Below are 17,136 nucleotides of genomic sequence, written 5' to 3' on the forward strand. Positions count from 1 at the left end.
GGGGGGACTGAGGGGGAGAAGAAAGCACAGTCTCGGGAGGAGGCATGGCCTCGCGGGAAGAGAGGGTTGGGAGCCGAGGATCCTTGGAGGCTGAGGCCTGAGCTGCTCGAGCCAGGCGAGCCGTTTGTCTGCCACGCTCCGGTGTCGAGGTGGGAGGGAAAAGCTGTTGGCGCGACGAGTGAGGCGGCGCAAGGGGCTCCGGCAGCGGCACCCTGACCACCGTTTGGGTAGAGTGGTGGGGTGAGTCCTGCAGCTCCCCGTCAGACAGGGGGTGCAATGGAGATTGAGAAACATCTCTAGGCCTCTGTGCTGGTACAATTGGAGAGGATCTTCTCGAGGAGGTTGCCGAGGAAGATGGCTGGCCTCTCCTTGAGGAGGCCGAGGAAGAGGAGTGCTGAGTCAGCCGTTTCTTTGTCGGCGGTTGTTTGGATGCAACCCTCAAGGACTTGCCAGGTGTGGGAGGAACCACAGCTGAGTCAGATTGCGCTCGACGAGACTCCTCGTGAGCCCTCTTAAAGGCTATCTTGATAGCAGAGGAGGACGGAGGGGAGCCGATACGAGAACGGATCGAGGTCACCGAAGCCAAAGAGCTCGACGTCGAGGAAGGCCCCACCTTTCCGGAGCGGGTCGATACGGTAGCCGTCGTCACCGTACACGGTGGCTTGACCGGCTTAGCGGCCCTGGAGGTCTTGGACGCCCTGGACGAGACCGAGGAGGCTTTAGCTGACGGAGGCTTAGCTGGTGGCGCCGACATGGCTCTTAAGGCTGAAGACGACGACGTACCCGACGTCGACGGAGTCGGTTCTGGCGCGAGAGATTTTTCGTAAAGTGCCGCTCTAAACCTAGCGGCTCTGTTCTTTCTGGCCTGAGCTGTGAGAGCTAGGCAGAAACGGCAGGTACTGACCACATGAGCCTCGCCAAGACAGAAGAGGCACTTGGCGTGGCCGTCCGAGTCAGGAATCTTAGCAGCACACTGCGTGCAACGCTTGAAGCGAGTAGTAGACATGCGAAGAGTCCGAAGTGAACCTTGCGGCGGAAAAAAAGGAACTGGGGAGCGCGCGCCTGGGGCTGCCTTATATGCCCCTTGGGAAGGGGGGCGTGGTTACCGCCAAAATTTGAACTTCAGCTTGGAAGAGTTTCCGTCGGAACCTGCGCAGGCGCAGCTTCTCCATTAGTGTGCATTCACAGAGTACACGAAGAAAAAGCTCAAATTTCCCAGAATAACCCATCTCGAAATAAATCACATTTCCTTTGAAACTCAAATCAACTGCAAAAACAAATTGAGATCATGATATAGCTGTGCCCAAAATGCTAGGTTGAACTTTAAAAAAAAGCTGTAATTCAATACTCGGAATATTTCTCCAAAGTGAAAGCACAGTTTTTAACAGTGCCACACAGCAAATTCTGACTTTAAATATCTGAATATGCACCATATGGTGGTTACACTAGCAAAGTCGTCAAACAAAGGAAATGAATAGAAGGCAGGAACACAGCTAAACTTACCTTGGGAGACAGAGATGCTCACAGTTTGTGATCCATTCTTCTCTGTTGTGACTGGTGGTTTTGCCACAGATATTCCAACACCTCCAATGTATGGATTGTAATTGTATGTTCCATAGTCAGCACCCCAATAATCATACCAAGTGCTGCTTATAGGCTTTATCAAATGAAATATGAAGTTAATCTGAGATTCTTTAGATACATACATTTTAAGCAAAGTTGAAAACCGTATTTTAAAAATTAAAATAGTACATTGTAGAGACATTATGTTACACTATATACTAGAAAGACACAGATTATGCAGTATGTCTTCCAAATACTTCCAAATAGTTTCTTAAATTACATTCCAGATCATACAATAATATTGGCTGCTAAAAGAAGAAGACATAGCATTTCTGGATTCAACAGAAGCATCAATGGGTTGCTGTGTGGAAAACCAACAGCAACCCAGTGATTTTGGCCATGAAAGCCTTCGACAACACATAGATGCATTAATCTCCGTTTTGGTGATCCCGTTTTGGTGATCCTGTCAAAACAGTGGTTCTCAACCTGTGGTTCCCAGTCAGTAAACTGGCTGGGATTTCTGGGAGTTGTAGGCCAAAAACATCTGGGGGGCCCAGGTTGAGAACCACTGTGTTAAAGAGTGTTGCAATGGAGGGAAAAACTGTTTATAGGTCTTTAGAGATATAAGAAGGGTAAAGACAGAGGCTGATGGACCCTGCACTGGGAAGTTATAATGCTGTGTGTTTTAGAATTGGGGGAAGTTTCATTTCATTCCTCCTCCCAAAACAGGCGATACACATATTTATAATGTGTCATCGCCCAAGGTACATCTCTTAAGCCTTTTTCTACACTTTTCTACAATACAGATAATATGTTAATCTCTGCGTTTATTGTGACCAAGAAATGGCTTTTATTCATGTCCTGGCCTTCCGCCTTGCTTAGGGTGCATGGCTAAGGGGAAAATGTTATTTTCTGTCCAGACATGGCTGTTCTTGTTAGACAAGCTTCTACGTTTGACTATACTGTACTGTGTTTTTAAACGTCTTCCCCAAAATCAGGTCAATTTGTCTGTGCCTATAGAACATAGGCGACTAACATAATAAAAATGTTTTCAACACAATGGACTTGCTCTTAGTCAAGTTTAGGGATCATGAACAATAGGCCTGCTCTACATGTAAAAAATAATGCAAAAGTCCAAACTGTATGGGTCAAGGTCCATATTTTTGCATATCATAGTTCTTGTTATTGGTGTTGATTTGTGCCTCCAAGTCATTTCCTGACTTATGGTGATCCTATGATGGGGTTTTCTTGGCAAAAATTCTTCAGTGGGGAGTTCCTTTTGCCTTCCTCTGAGGCTGAGAGTGTGACTTGCACAGTCACCCAGTGGCTTAGTGGGCTATCTACTTAAAAGTTTTTATCCACTGCATATCACCTTGTGGGTCTTCATGGGTCAGGAGGTAAAAGATAAAATATTCATTCAAAGCTGTCAAGAACTTTAAAATATTCCTACAATGTTAAGTTTAATTTATTAATAAAACTAATTATTTGAATTAAAATTTCAACATGTCAAAGATATACTTCTAAAAGAAGAGGATAATGCAACTTAGGGAAAAGCTGCTACGATGTAGGTAAAAGCTTTTTTTAAAGCATGTATGTCATACCTTGAAGACTTTTGCAGCAAGAGGATCTTTTTCCAAATCAATATCTAAGGGGTCAATATCAATTTCCATCAAGTCTTGGAGTAGCTCAAGATCAATATCTTTATCTTTTTCCAGAGATGACAGAGGTGGAGTACCTTTGGGAGATTCAAAGATCTTAATACTTTCAAGTACACTAACAGTTCATCATAACATACAGGACTAGCAAAAACTGGTTGCAACGCTATTTTAAGGCTGTGTAACACTGGTGTGCTGTGAGAAAACTCACACACACTGATGTTTTTATCAAGCAGGATGGAGAATTGTGTCCCTTGGGCAAAATAAATCCCACAATTTTATTTAATGCTCTTCAAGTTCCCCTTCAAAACTGTATTTTTTCAGATAAAAAATAACCTACTCACCACCAAAATCCAATAGTTTCTCTGATCATCTGTCAATACTTCCAGCTGCCTGTTATTACACTTATTACTCTTGTTTTTGGTCAAAGATGTCACTCTGGCTGTCTAGTAAGGTCCTGGTTTTCCTATCCTCCCTTCTCTGACTACATTTACGTGGACTCAATATAATATCTGCATATATCTCTATACCCCCTGGCCCTTTTCCACAGTTAAGCAATATGAGTGTTGAGCTTGTATTGCACACCAAGGGATTCGTGCAGGGAGCATACGGTGGGCAAAACAGCCAATATGATCCTCCCTATTTCTTAAGACATCATTAAAAGTGCTGTGGATTTGATCAAGCCCTCAGACATTGAATAATGCATCAGAAGTAAAACAGTAAAACAGCATATTTTGGAATACTTATTAAGATAGTCCAGGATTTTCAGCACATTGAGTGCAAACCTAGCACTGCTTTCACACAAAAGCATAGTCGTCTAGGATGCTATCTGTATTTCAATGACTAATGTGGTCACAAGCCATTATCTTCCACCCAGACTAGGTTGATGTAAATGAGCAGGGGCACACACTTAAGATTTCACGAATTTCACAAACAGCTTATAGGACATTTCTGCATAGTCACCTGCACCCCCTCAAAGGTTGGAAATGCACTGAAGGGAAATGGAAACGGGTGCAGGTGAGTCAATACAAATCAGTTTGCAAGATTCCATTGTTTTGGACTTAGCCAAGAGTGGAGGGTGGGGAGGTTAACCCTGGAGCCAAAGGTGGTTCTTTTTCAGAGTTCTTTGCACAGTGCCTCCCACACAACGGTATCATTTGGCTATTTTACAAGTTATACACTTGTTTTTTATTCTAAAAGTCTGAAAATGCCCTTTTGGTGTATTGTTAATGATAATAAAGGGTTACATCTAAAGCATGCAGATATACCACAGTTGGTTCAATCACTTCAGCTTTGTGCATGCCTACCACTGAAACAATACAATTTTGGAGGGGAACCTAGAATATTAAATGAAATTTTGAGATGTATATTGCCCAAGGGGCACTGTTCCCCACCCTGCTTGATAAAAAAACTTAGTGTGTGCAAGTGTTCTCACAGTACACTAACATTAGTAAAGGTAAAGGTTTCCCCTGACGTTAAGTCCAGTCATGTCTGACTCTGGGGGTTGGTGCTCATCTCCATTTCTAAGCCGAAGAGCCGGCGTTGTCCGTAGACACCTCCAAGGTCATGTGGCTGGCATGACTGCATGGAGCGCTGTTATCTTCCCGCCGGAGTGGTATCTATTGATCTACTCACATTGGCATGTTTTCGAACTGCTAGGTTGGCAGAAGCTGGAGCTAACAGCGGCCGCTCACGCCGCTCCTGGGGTTTGAACCTGGGACCTTTCGGTCTGCAAGTTCAACAGCTCAGTGCTTTAACACACTTCGCCACCGGGGCTCACCAACATTACACTTCTTTAAAATCCCTAAGAATGCCCCCAAAAATGAACTCAGCCCTTGTGCTGGAAGAGGTTCCCACCCTTGCTGCCTTAGGGGCTCATTCTAACCATCTACAATGTTTTTTTGGGGACCCAGAACACTGCCAAACAAAGAAAGTGGCACGAGAAACGTGTTTACTATGACCTTCATTAAATTATCCTGGAACCAATGCCTTCTCTTCAACTTCAGCTATCAAAAATGTTTTAACAGAAGAAGTTAATACTAGGAGAAAAGAAAATTAAAACTTAGTAAGATCATCATTATGTTGTCATCATGGCCTTTTTAGATTGCTGTCATCTTTAACAGCTTAAATGAAACAAAAGCAACTATTTGAAGATGCTAGCTCTAGCCTGCAAAATGTCTAAACTTACCTGTGAGGTCATGAGTCAAGGGCTCATCAATAGTTTCCACTAACTGAACTGCAGACTGCTGAAGGGCATCATCCGAGTCTGCAGCTGAAGCCCCTGCCTCTTCTGCCATTGCAGCTTCCTCCATGGCTTCAGCAGCTATTGGAGCCAACAGTTCTCCTGAATATTACAAGGAAGACAATTAAGTTAACAACATGGCTATATGAAGAAGACTACAGAAATTTCTTGACCAGTCACAGCATTCAATTACATATTTTAAACTGCAATGTGGCACTTCAGCCAACACATATCGGATAACATTCAGCCATTTTAAAAATATGTAGAACAACATATTTTAATGTTACATTTCTTTAATTTATGTGTAGTTTCTCTGGAATATCAGCAACAAAATATGACTGACATTAATAAACATTAATTATGTCCAAGACATCTACCTAGGCCAGGGATTAGATGCCCTTCAGATGTTTTGAAATACAATCTCATAAAACAGGCGCCTATGCCTAATGGCTAGGGATGATGGATGTTTTCATTTGAAAAATCTGAAGGACACAAAGTAATCTACCTTTGTTCTAGGAAAAAGATTAGACACACTATCAAAACATATGCTCCCTCACTCCCAAAAGCATAGCAATATCCCATATTTTGATCACTGAAGAGATCTGAAAGCACCACTCTCTTAAATCTATGTTTAGGTTGCAAAAAAAGAAAGGATGGCAAAAAGTGCTCACTCACAAGAGGGGTTTTGAATACTTAGATGTTATTTTACACTTGACAGTTTAGCAGCGGTTTAGCAACTGCACTTCATTCAGGCAGCTGAAAACGACACAAATAAATCTTTCCTCTTTTAATGCCAAATTGTTGGAAGCTAGCTAGTCAGCCCATCTTATTATGCTGTCTGTTTGTCCTGCTTTCCACTACGTATTGTTCTAGCATTGTGTTTAAAGAAATTCCAGTATTGACAGACCTGCTAGAATATCCTGGAGCATACAGGTCAGAGAATATTGAGCCCATGCTCCTCCCCAAGAGATATCACCCCGGTTGAAGTCTGTTCCAACCAGAAGTAACAGCAGCCTTTCCAGCTGAGCATCATTTACAATTTCACACAAATGAATCGTAGGTCTTGTAGCATTGGCAATTCTGGCAAGAACCTGGAATTGAATTTCAAAAATGAAAAACAGCATAAATGTAACAAAACTATATACTTAAAGTAACACGTTGAATAGTTTTAAGCATCCCTTCACCAAAATAACAGCCTAGTTCTGCTCTTTCAAAAGGGATTCTCAGATCTGTGGAAATCGATGCAGCTCCTTCCCAACATCAAATGCTTATGTTATAACAAACAGCTCAACTAACTAAGTTCACTATAAAAGCAAACACGAATTGAAGATATTTTGCCTTTCTAGGGCACATTTTAAAATAGAAACAAATACACTAGTTCCTGGTACTAACTGAAAATGCATTCAGCAAATTATTAGAAGAGTAAGTTGTACCTTCTGGAATGACATCTTAGGCAGCAAACGAAATGTTCAACTGTGGAGGGAAACTGCGCTCACAACTATCTTTTCTATTTTTACAATTTTCATTTTTCATTTCATGTTAGGTTTACTAGATGGGCAACTTTGGAGAGCTAAAGGGGACAATTTCTGGGTCTGTCTTTGGGACACACCAGGTTTGGAGTTAAAGTACTAAATAATTTAAACTAGAAAAAGACCAGAGATCCGTTTTTAATTTTGACTTTGGAATATTTACATTTTTGGAGTATGTGGGATTTTGGTAACCCATTTTTTTTAAATGGCCAAAACTCTTAGAGCAGTGTTTCTCAAGCTGTGCTTCTCCAGATGTTTAAGACTTCAGCTCCCACAATTCCTAACAGCCAATAAGCTGACTGGGATTTCTGGGAGCTGAAAGCTGGGGGAGCAAGTTTGAGAAACACTGTATTAAGAGGAATCCAGGTGTAGATGACATTTCTTTTGAGAATTATTTTTGTGCTGAGGAGCACCAGGGTTTAAAATACCTTGGGGTCAATGTTCAGCTCATACACCACATTTTACTCATCCTTGCTTTAGTGGAAGGTATTTCTCCACATTTTTTGAATTCCACTATTACACTATGTGGGCTAACCATGAATTATTTTGAACCATGAGGTTGTAATTTGGAAGGTTGTGGATTCCACTGTGTCTAAATGTTAAGGAATAAGTCTTGCTTTCTGAGACTCCATCATCACACTTGCAACCATACTTAGACAGAGCTAAATGCAACATGCCTTGGATTGTCTAATTTTAGTTTTACAGTATCACAGTACTGCAGGTTAGGATGAGAGCTCTATTACTAACAAGGGCTTCATGACAAAGAAACCTACCCCGCTGCTTCTAATTTAGGCACTTTGATTGAAAAATTGGATAAATACTGACGAAGAATTTCCTAACAAGTACTAATCTATCCAGACACACTGAAATGCAAACTTCAGGATTTTCTTTCTTATCTTTCCTTAACACTCATGAATAATCATTTAATATGATGTGTACCTTACATACAAACAGTAGCAGATCTGCATGACAAGTAAAATCCATCGATAACAGGAAAAGTGCCAACTTCTGCACTACAGAGATACAGCGTTCATGTGCTAATGTAAATGGAAGAGGCTCAATTTCTGGAATTTCTTTTATAGTTGATACTTCTATGTCTAGCGTAGAACGGGGCCATTCTGCAGTCCGACGCAAACGAATTAGATCCTTAAAGTGCTGAAAAAGTCAGAAGTATAGAACATATTTGTAATTTCTCAATTAATTATGAACAGAATCAGATAATACAGTTATGTATAATATAACAATTTCAGAGACAAGTAATAATAGAAAACCTAAAACTGCAAAATTTTTATTATCAGTACTTTAGTCCATCAACAAAAAGGAATATTGGAAAATGTCTTTAAAGCTGCATACCTACCTGTGAATAAGTACCACTAAATTCAGTGGAGCTTACTTTTCAGTAAACATGTGCAGGACTAAGCTGTAAATTGTCTTGCCAAAGTAATATAGTCTAATGCAATTTTTAAAGAGTTTAAGAAAGGAAATAAACATAGCCATTTTACTACAAAGCGATTTTCATGAATCTTTGTGCTTTACGCTTGCCCTGGTTATTTTGACTGGACTGCCACAGTCTGTATTTGATAAAAGACTATACAGTGAAGGGTTAATAGATACTAAAAATTGCATCAGATTATAAAATACTTAATATGGGCTGAAGTAACTAGTCATATTTCATGATTAGCATACTAGTCATTAGTAGTATGACCTATAAGAAAAGATTGTAAAACTCTTCTGAAACAATTTAAGACCAAATTTCATGTTGATTACTTCTTGTTCATTGCCTAAAATAGTCTATAACGTATTTCAGAGGACTCAGCTCTTCCCTCCTCCAGCTAAATGTATCACCCAGAATGTTTGCAACATCAATCTCTTCTTGTATTTAGATAGTATTGTACAATTTGGGCATTAAATTTTGCCAATTTTTGTAAGCCGCCCTGAGTCCCCTCAGGTGAGAAGGGCGGGGTAGAAATGTTGTAAAATTGAACCTAGATATTTTTCTGAGTATTTATTTATTTATTTATTTAATAAATACTCAGAAAAATATCTAGGTTCAATTTTGTTGACTAAACAGAATTCCATGTAAAACATAATTATTTAAGAATTCAGACCTTATTTGAGATCTAATCCTTTATATATATATATATTGGAGAGACAGTGATCCCATTTTTGGCTTTATTTGACTATTCTAGCTGCCAACCAGTAATCTTCACAGATATTCACTAACAATAAAGAAGCAATTCTGGTTTTTCCTCCAAAGTAAATTTGTATAAAATGTCTGTCAATTCTCTAGTACTGATACTCTAACACAAGGAGAGTTAATAACTATTAAAAACAATCACTGAATACAACATGCAAGAAAGAGTAAATAGAATACACGCTCAATCTGATGATTCTGAATGTATAGTGGCAGCAGACACAATTGGAGATTCTAGCTTGCATGAGCTGCATCGCTTTTAAGGCAGACAATATTGTAGATATGCTATCTAGCTTCTCTGAAATAATACAATAGTATACTTTCATTTTGTTTTTATATATTCTAAACATTGCTCTAAGGGAAGGAGGTAGATTTGAAGATTGGGGAAAATCAGTTGGTTTAAAACAAAGTTAATAACATGAAGACCTGAAATAAGTGGCAACTTAACAGAATTCCTAAATATGATGTATATTTTAGCACTTCTTAGTAGATTAACTGAATCTGAAATCTAAAAACTAGTTTAGGCACAGTAGAAGTCTTAAAGGTTGACTGGCAGATTGCACCTGTATTTCTTGAACAGCATTCATCCACTGTTAATGCAGATAGAGAATGGAGGGAATCTCTGTTTAAGAAATAAAAGTCCACATCTTTTGAGGCTCTTGAAACCAGCAGTGTACATGAAAGGATCTTAGTCATAAAACAATAAGATGGAAGGAAGAATGATCAAAATCTTTTAAATGTATCTTTCATATATTGCCATATTTTGCACTATACAAGCAGATTCAAAAACAATGCTGTGGATTATTGATCATAAAAAAGCAACACACCAGGTAAGTCCCCAAGGCAGTTTTTACTATGAGGAACTAACAGGTGCCGATATAAGAATAATGAATGAGGAGTTCCAAAATCACATATACATCAAGTGATTGAAAAAGCAGATTAGGCCCTTAAGAGGCACAGCGGAACCAATTTTTTGTGAAAAAACTGAACCCAGAACATATTTGAATTTGCAGAAACCGATCTTTCTGCCAAAGACAATAAAGATAATTGCAGAACATCATACCTTTGACGTGGCCTGTTTTAGTTTTGCCTGTTCTACTAAAAGTTTATAGGATGATCCTTTGTTGCTTTGTATTTTCTCTTTTTCCATCTGTTCCACCAAAGCCTTCTGTTTTGCTTTTAATAAGTTAAGTTGCTAAAAGAAAATGTTAACAGAAGTATATGAAAATATAAGCAATTAGTTGTAAAATAGATATGTACTCTCATATGATGGTCAAGTTAAAGTCTTCAAATTTTATATTTTATAATGTTTATAAAACTTTTAAAAGGCTGCCAACAGAACTGAATGAAAAACCAGTTTAAATAGCAGCTTTAAGGTTGCAGAAACTGGCAAACTTTCACAGACTGTGAATAGCAGCAGAGAAACGATGTGTATTCCCTCAATGCCAAGTGTCTGGACATTGAGATAGTACAATTTACTGCCACAAACACATTAGTGGCTCCTCAACAGTTTTGGCACGTTCCTCCCACCATAGATTCAGTCTCATATGAGATTCTCTTCTACCCAGGTGGTAGAAATCTGCTATTCCACCTGGCAGAGTGTATACAGGATCTCCTCAGGTCCCTTGTCTGCAATTATTGTATTGTCAATATCTGTCAGACTTGTGTAAATTTTGCTTAGGTTCATAGTTTCTGCAGGAAAGCCAGGCACCTGGAATTTCCTCCGATTTGTCACTTTCTACCAATGCACTCAAGAATTTGCACATAAACTTCAGACATTTCAGAGCTAACACATTTGACACCACAAAATATAGAGAACTGAGATCACAACTTTGAACATGGAATTACCTGCTTGTGATGAACAAGCTGTTTTCTGATCTGTTTTCTAGAATATAATCTATCTAAACTGCTGTTGCTTTTTGCAGACCTGTTGAGGCTCTGTGTATGTAGATTATTATTGATGAAGCTCCACTGATTTCCTAAGGGAAGAGAAAACATCACTTAACACCTGCAAAGGTACTTCCCCATGGAAACCAACACCCACTGCACAGAAAATAAGTATGGAATACTATTATTCTTAAAAAGTATATATATTGTGTATCACCACTGATCAAGTGGCTGCAATGTGATTGCAGTAAGAAACATGAAATTGTGAGGCAAAAGTATCTGACTAGGAATACATGGGACTGTAAGCTGAATGAGTGTAATTTTAGATTGAATGGCCATGACACTATGACATGGCCATGGATGCTTCCTTCACTGCAGTATAGAATAAGCCTTTATAGTAAATACTTATAGAAGGAGCCCACAGGATCTAAGAGAAGCTAGGCAGCAGTTAACCATGGAAAAGCCACAGCTGACCCACTAAAACTCTTGACCTCCTCCCAAACACTGCACTGCTAAGATGTATTTGTCCATGTGCAGTGTCTAAATGAAAGAGACAAAGGATATCTCCAAGCGAAAGTCCTGCAGATCTCTGCAAGTGGCACATTAATGAAGGAGGATGCTGAAATGGCTGTTGCTTGGTTAAGTGCACTGTGAACTGGCACAGCCTAGGCATGTGAGTGGCACTGTAAGCCCCTAGACACCCTGAAGAGAAATATCATATCACGAGACTTGGAGGGAAAAGAGAAAAACAAGGTCTCTGTGGATTTAAAGTGAGATACTTGATATCTTCTTTATACCAGCATTACTTGAACTGGGTAAGAAGGGTGAGGACACAAAACTCTGTCTCTAATCAGGAATTGCGAGATGAATGAACATTGTTGTTACTGGGCTCAAACCAATACTGATGCTAATGTGAAGGAATGTTCATACCTCAATATATGTACTTTCTTGCTGGATTGCCTTGCACCAACAAAGTCTTCTACACACTTTCACGGATATGTTACTTATTTAACATACCAGTATGTGAAAGATCTTACATGGTTTAAGAAGTGTTGTTGAGAGCAGTGTGATGGGATATTTACCAGTGGCATTTTATTTATTCATAAGATGAAGTAAAAAGAAATAAAGTTTCTGGGCAAAAGAATTTCTCCTTTTTTCTGAAGAGAAGGGGAAATTGCTGGAGAAGTCTGTTGAATACTATTGGAAATAAATTTTCCTGAATTGGGAACTGGGAATTTGTTTAAATCTAATTTCAGAATCAGGGGGTTCTGCTGAGGCTGACAAACATCATAGCAAAAAAGTTAAGTACAAGGCAAGAATGATTTAAACCTATAAGGAAATGAAGTAATCTATATATATATATATATATAAATGTAATGTGCATTTTACTATGGAGTAAACAACAAAACCACTGAACCAAATCACACCAAATTTGGCCACAAAAGACATAATCATCCAAAATATGTCTTTCAAATAAAACAAAAAAAAACCTAGAAAAATAAAGTCCAAATTAGAGGACCAGGAAAAGCCGTTTTTCCCCTAGCTGCCAGTTAGAAGGGTATGCCCTGCCCACTTCATCTCCTAGCAACCCACTCAGCCACAATGGAGCTGAGGGCTTCTTTACTCAGGCCTCTTCCACACATATAATTTATAAAATACAAATTATCTGATTTGAACTCGATTATATGGCAGTGTAGACTCAAGGCCCTGCCATACACCTATATAACCCATTTATAATCTTATATTAGGCCCGGGGCTGTGGCGCAGACGGGAGAGCAATGAGTCACTGACCAGGAGGTCATAAGTTCGAGGCCCGCTCGGAGCTATGTTGTTCGTCTTTGTGCTGTGTTAAAAAAAAAAGGCACAATATGTTTGCCTAATATGTGTAATGTGATCCGCCCTGAGTCCCCTTCGGGGTGAGAAGGGCGGAATATAAATGATGTAAATAAATAATAATAAATAATATTATCTGCTTTGAACTGGATTATCTTGAGTCCACACTGCCATATAATCCATTTCAGTGTGGATTGTATACAGCTGTGTAGAACAGGCCTCATATAATCCAGTAACAACAAGCAGATAATATAAGATTATACATGTAATATATAATAATTACTATAATAATACAGAACAATATAATCTCTAAAATCAGGGCAGTCAATAAAGAGCAATACTCTGAAAACAGGGAATTCCAAAAAGGAAACAACCAGGGCCAGCTAACACCTCCCAACAAAGGATTCCCCCAGGCAGAAAGCAGCCAGGCTTTGAAGCTACAAGGTCATTAAATGCTAATCAAGGTGACTAATTGCCGCATTCATACTTGCTGCACTGAGACTATTTACTGCTATTCAACCTGGCCAACCAAGAATTCCACAAGGTAGAAAGCAGCCAGGCTTGCAAGCAGCAATGCTATTCAGTGCTGTTCAATCTGGCCAACCAAGATTTCCCCTAGATAGAAAACCCTCAGGTTTTGAAGTCACAAGGTTACTCCATCCCATTCAACCTGCCCAAGGAAGGATGCCCCTATACAGAAAGCGCCAGGCTTTGAAGCAGCGAGGCGATTCAGTGCAATTCAAATTGGTCAAAAAACCATTCCCCCAGAACGCAAGTACCCAGCCGTCCAAGCAGCAAGCCTATTCCATTGTATTCCAGCTCACCAAACAAGGATTCGCATAAGAAAAAAACGGCCAGGCTTTAAGGTTGCAAGGCAATGCAGGGCAGGCTTTAAGGCTGCAAATGCACTGCTATTCCACCTGGTCAACAAATGATTCCCATAAGCCACAGCAATGCGTGGCAGAGCACAGCTATAACATACTAAATAATTTACTATTAGAAAAACCCTCAGCAATAGCTGAATCCAAATAATCTATGGCCTATGTGCTATTAGGTCTTCAAAGACAGGAGATAAGAAGGAGAGGTTGAGTCATCCTATTCCAAACCTGCTTCAGAGATACTGTATTTATAATCTTATATTATCTGCTTAGAACTCGATTATATGAGGCCCCTTCTACACAACTGTATAAAATGCACACTGAAGTAAATTATCTAGCAGTGTGGACTCAAGATAATCCAGTTCAAAGCAGATAACATAAGATTATAAATGGGTAATATAGCTGTGTGGAAGGGCCTTGAGTCTACGCTGCCATATAATCCAGTTAAAATCAGATAATCTGTATCTTATAGGCAGTGTAGAAGAGGCCTGAGGCCTAACTGTGCCTGTCCCCTGGGCTGAGTAAGTTGCTAGGAGACCAAGAGAGCAGTGTTTAGCCTTCTAACTGGCAACAATTGGATAAAAAACAATTATTCCTCTCCCTCTAATTAGGACTTTATTTTTCTTTTCTTTTTGTTGTATGAACGTAGAGGCATGGATGAGGGGTTGTTTTGCCAAGTTTAGTGTTTCTGAGATGTGTAGTTTTGTTGTTTTGTCCTAGGCCGAATTTTTTTTTATCCTTTTATATAGAGATAGATAGATAGATAGATAGATAGATAGATAGATAGATAGATAGATAGATAGTCTGCTATGAAAAGATTACCCCAGGTCCATAAGATAAGGTTTGTGTTCAGCTTCTGATTACTTTGTTAGTGGGGATGAGCATTAGCGGGAATGAATAGATTCCATATATTAGCAAGCAACATGATTAGGATAAATCAAAATCTCCCAAATGATTTTGTGTGAAAGCATTCTGCTTTATTATTCTGTGCAAAACCAATCTTTGCCTTTTGTATATTTAAAAGTGTATGATATTAGATAAATAAACAACATCTGCTGTTAGAATTAAATATTATATACCATACCTGTCAAGAATCTCTCCCTCTCTTTTCCATTCAAAAGCTTCTTAGCTGTAGCTGCTTCATCTTCTACGGTTGCAACACAGTCTAAAAGCCTGGAAACTAGCATTACAACCCAGCTAATCATAGGAATATCCAGAACACCTTAAAAATAAATGATTTGGTTAAGGAATTTTGGTTAAAGTAGGAAAGGTTTGAAGTGATATGAACATATGTGTGTGTGTGTTTCATCATAAGAAAACGTTTCTTCTGAATAATATTTTCTCCCTAAAAGGAAATACAACTTCAATGAAGAGAGGTAAGGGATGCATGTCAACATAAAAATGAAATTAACGCTAGTATGTTTAATGTCATAAAAATGTGTCTGAAATGGGTTTTTAAAAAAGAAAACTTCAATGCACCTTTCTGAGATTAATAATATTACAATAAACCCATCTATAACACAATGGCTATAATTGTTACTGCTGACTAGATTCCACACCCATTGTTACACGCAAAATGTTTATGTAAATGTGATCTCAATATTTAGACATCAGTATTTAGACATCAGAGACAGAACTATACTTTTTGGATTCAGTGTCTTTGTCATACAGGTTTTCAGTCACCATTTCTATTGCAGCCCCCCACATTTCTCCACTAAAGATTGCAGCAAAGTTCAAGAGAACCGCATTCAATGAAATAAGAAAGGAGTTGCCAACTCAGTTCTCTCAGAATGCATGCTTTAGTTACATCTCATATGGATTACTGCAATGCACTCTATGTGGGGCTGCCTCTGAAGATGGCTCGGAACCTTCAATTAGTATAAAGAGCTGCAGCCAGGTGCGAGCTATAGGGAATGTACCACCTCCCTATTAAAGCAGCTTCACTGGCTGCCTATATGCTTCTGGGCCCAATTCAAAGTGCAGGTTATTATCTACAAAGCCCTACATGGTTCGGGTCAAGTCTGTTTACACAACTGCATCTTCCCTTATGAACCTGTTTGTGCTTTAAGATCCTCCGGGGAGGCTCTCCTCACAGCCCCACTTCTGTCACAAGCGTGGTTGGTGGGGATGAGGCAGGGGGCCTTCTCGTTAGTGGCCCTCCAGCTTTGGAACACCCTCCCCAGAGAGATTAGACAAGCACCCACACTCATGTCCTCTAGGAAGGAATTGAAAACTTGGCTTTTTAAACAGGCTTTCAACAATGGCGAAATGTAAGAATTCTTAATAACTTCCAAATGAATTCTAATTAACTTTAATAATTAACTTTATTAGTGCAATGGTTTGAAATTGTTGTTCACACTGTTTTATATAATAACTAGCTGTGCCCGGCCACGCGTTGCTGTGGCATTGTCTGGTGGTGTTGGTGAGAAATTGTTGAGGTAGTGGTGGTATTGAATGTCTCTTGTATGGTTGTCTTTATGTTTAGTATGCATTTGGTTGTTTGTGTACTGTGAAAGTGGTGAGGGTAGAGGGGGTCTATGTCCCTGTGTAGTATTGTATAGTATTTATACGTTGTCCATGTGTTGTGAATGCTTGGATTGTGTCCTGCTGCATAGTAGAAAGGGTTGGGCTGGATGTCCCTTAGGGGTCTCTCCAAACTCTTGGATTCTATGCTTCTATTATTATTATTATTATTATTATTATTATTATTATTATTATTATTATTATCATCATTATCATCATCACTATGTAGAGGCTGGATGGCCATCTGTCAGGAGTGCTTAGATTGTGTCCTCTTGCATGGTAGAAGGAAGTTGATCTGGATGATCCTTAGGGGTCACTCCAAACCTTAGGATTGTATGATGATATTATTATTATTATTATTATTATTATTATTATTATTAGTATTGAGAGGCTGGGTGGCCATCTGTTGGGAGTGCTTGGCTTGTGTCCTGCATGGCAGAATTGGGTTGGGCTGGATGGCCTTTAGGGGTGTCTCCTAACTGTCTGATGCTATGATTCGATGTGTGTTATTATTGTGCAGATATTGGATGGCCATCTGTCAGGAGTGGTTGGATTGTGTCCTCCTGCATGATATAAGGAAGTTGAACTGGATGATCCTTAGGGGTATCTGCTAACCTTAGGGCGGAACTTAGCCTTGTAACTGGCAGCAATTGGATAAAAACAATTATTCCTCTCTCTCTAATTAGGACTTTATTTTTCTTTTCTTTTTGTTGTATCAACCTAGAGGCGTGGATGATGGGTTGTGTTGTCAAATTTCGAGGTTGGAGGGTCTGTAGTTTTTTTGTTTTGTCCGCTGCCCTGATGCCATCACTCTTTTATATATATAGATTGC

At 39.4% G+C, this 17,136-nt stretch overlaps 1 protein-coding gene across 1 annotated transcript in view; it reads right to left on the minus strand.

The window, feature by feature from the left end:
* birc6 (baculoviral IAP repeat containing 6) overlaps positions 1 to 17,136 on the minus strand; it is a 212,235-nt gene that overhangs the window by 134,406 nt on the left and 60,693 nt on the right. Inside the window, 8 exon segments of the mRNA XM_008125474.3 lie at positions 1,504 to 1,657; positions 3,165 to 3,298; positions 5,407 to 5,562; positions 6,368 to 6,551; positions 7,929 to 8,144; positions 10,247 to 10,378; positions 11,032 to 11,162; positions 14,866 to 15,003. Coding sequence (XP_008123681.2) covers positions 1,504 to 1,657; positions 3,165 to 3,298; positions 5,407 to 5,562; positions 6,368 to 6,551; positions 7,929 to 8,144; positions 10,247 to 10,378; positions 11,032 to 11,162; positions 14,866 to 15,003 — 1,245 coding nt within the window.

The sequence above is a fragment of the Anolis carolinensis genome, chromosome 1, assembly GCF_035594765.1.
Source record: "Anolis carolinensis isolate JA03-04 chromosome 1, rAnoCar3.1.pri, whole genome shotgun sequence".
NCBI lineage: Eukaryota > Metazoa > Chordata > Lepidosauria > Squamata > Dactyloidae > Anolis > Anolis carolinensis.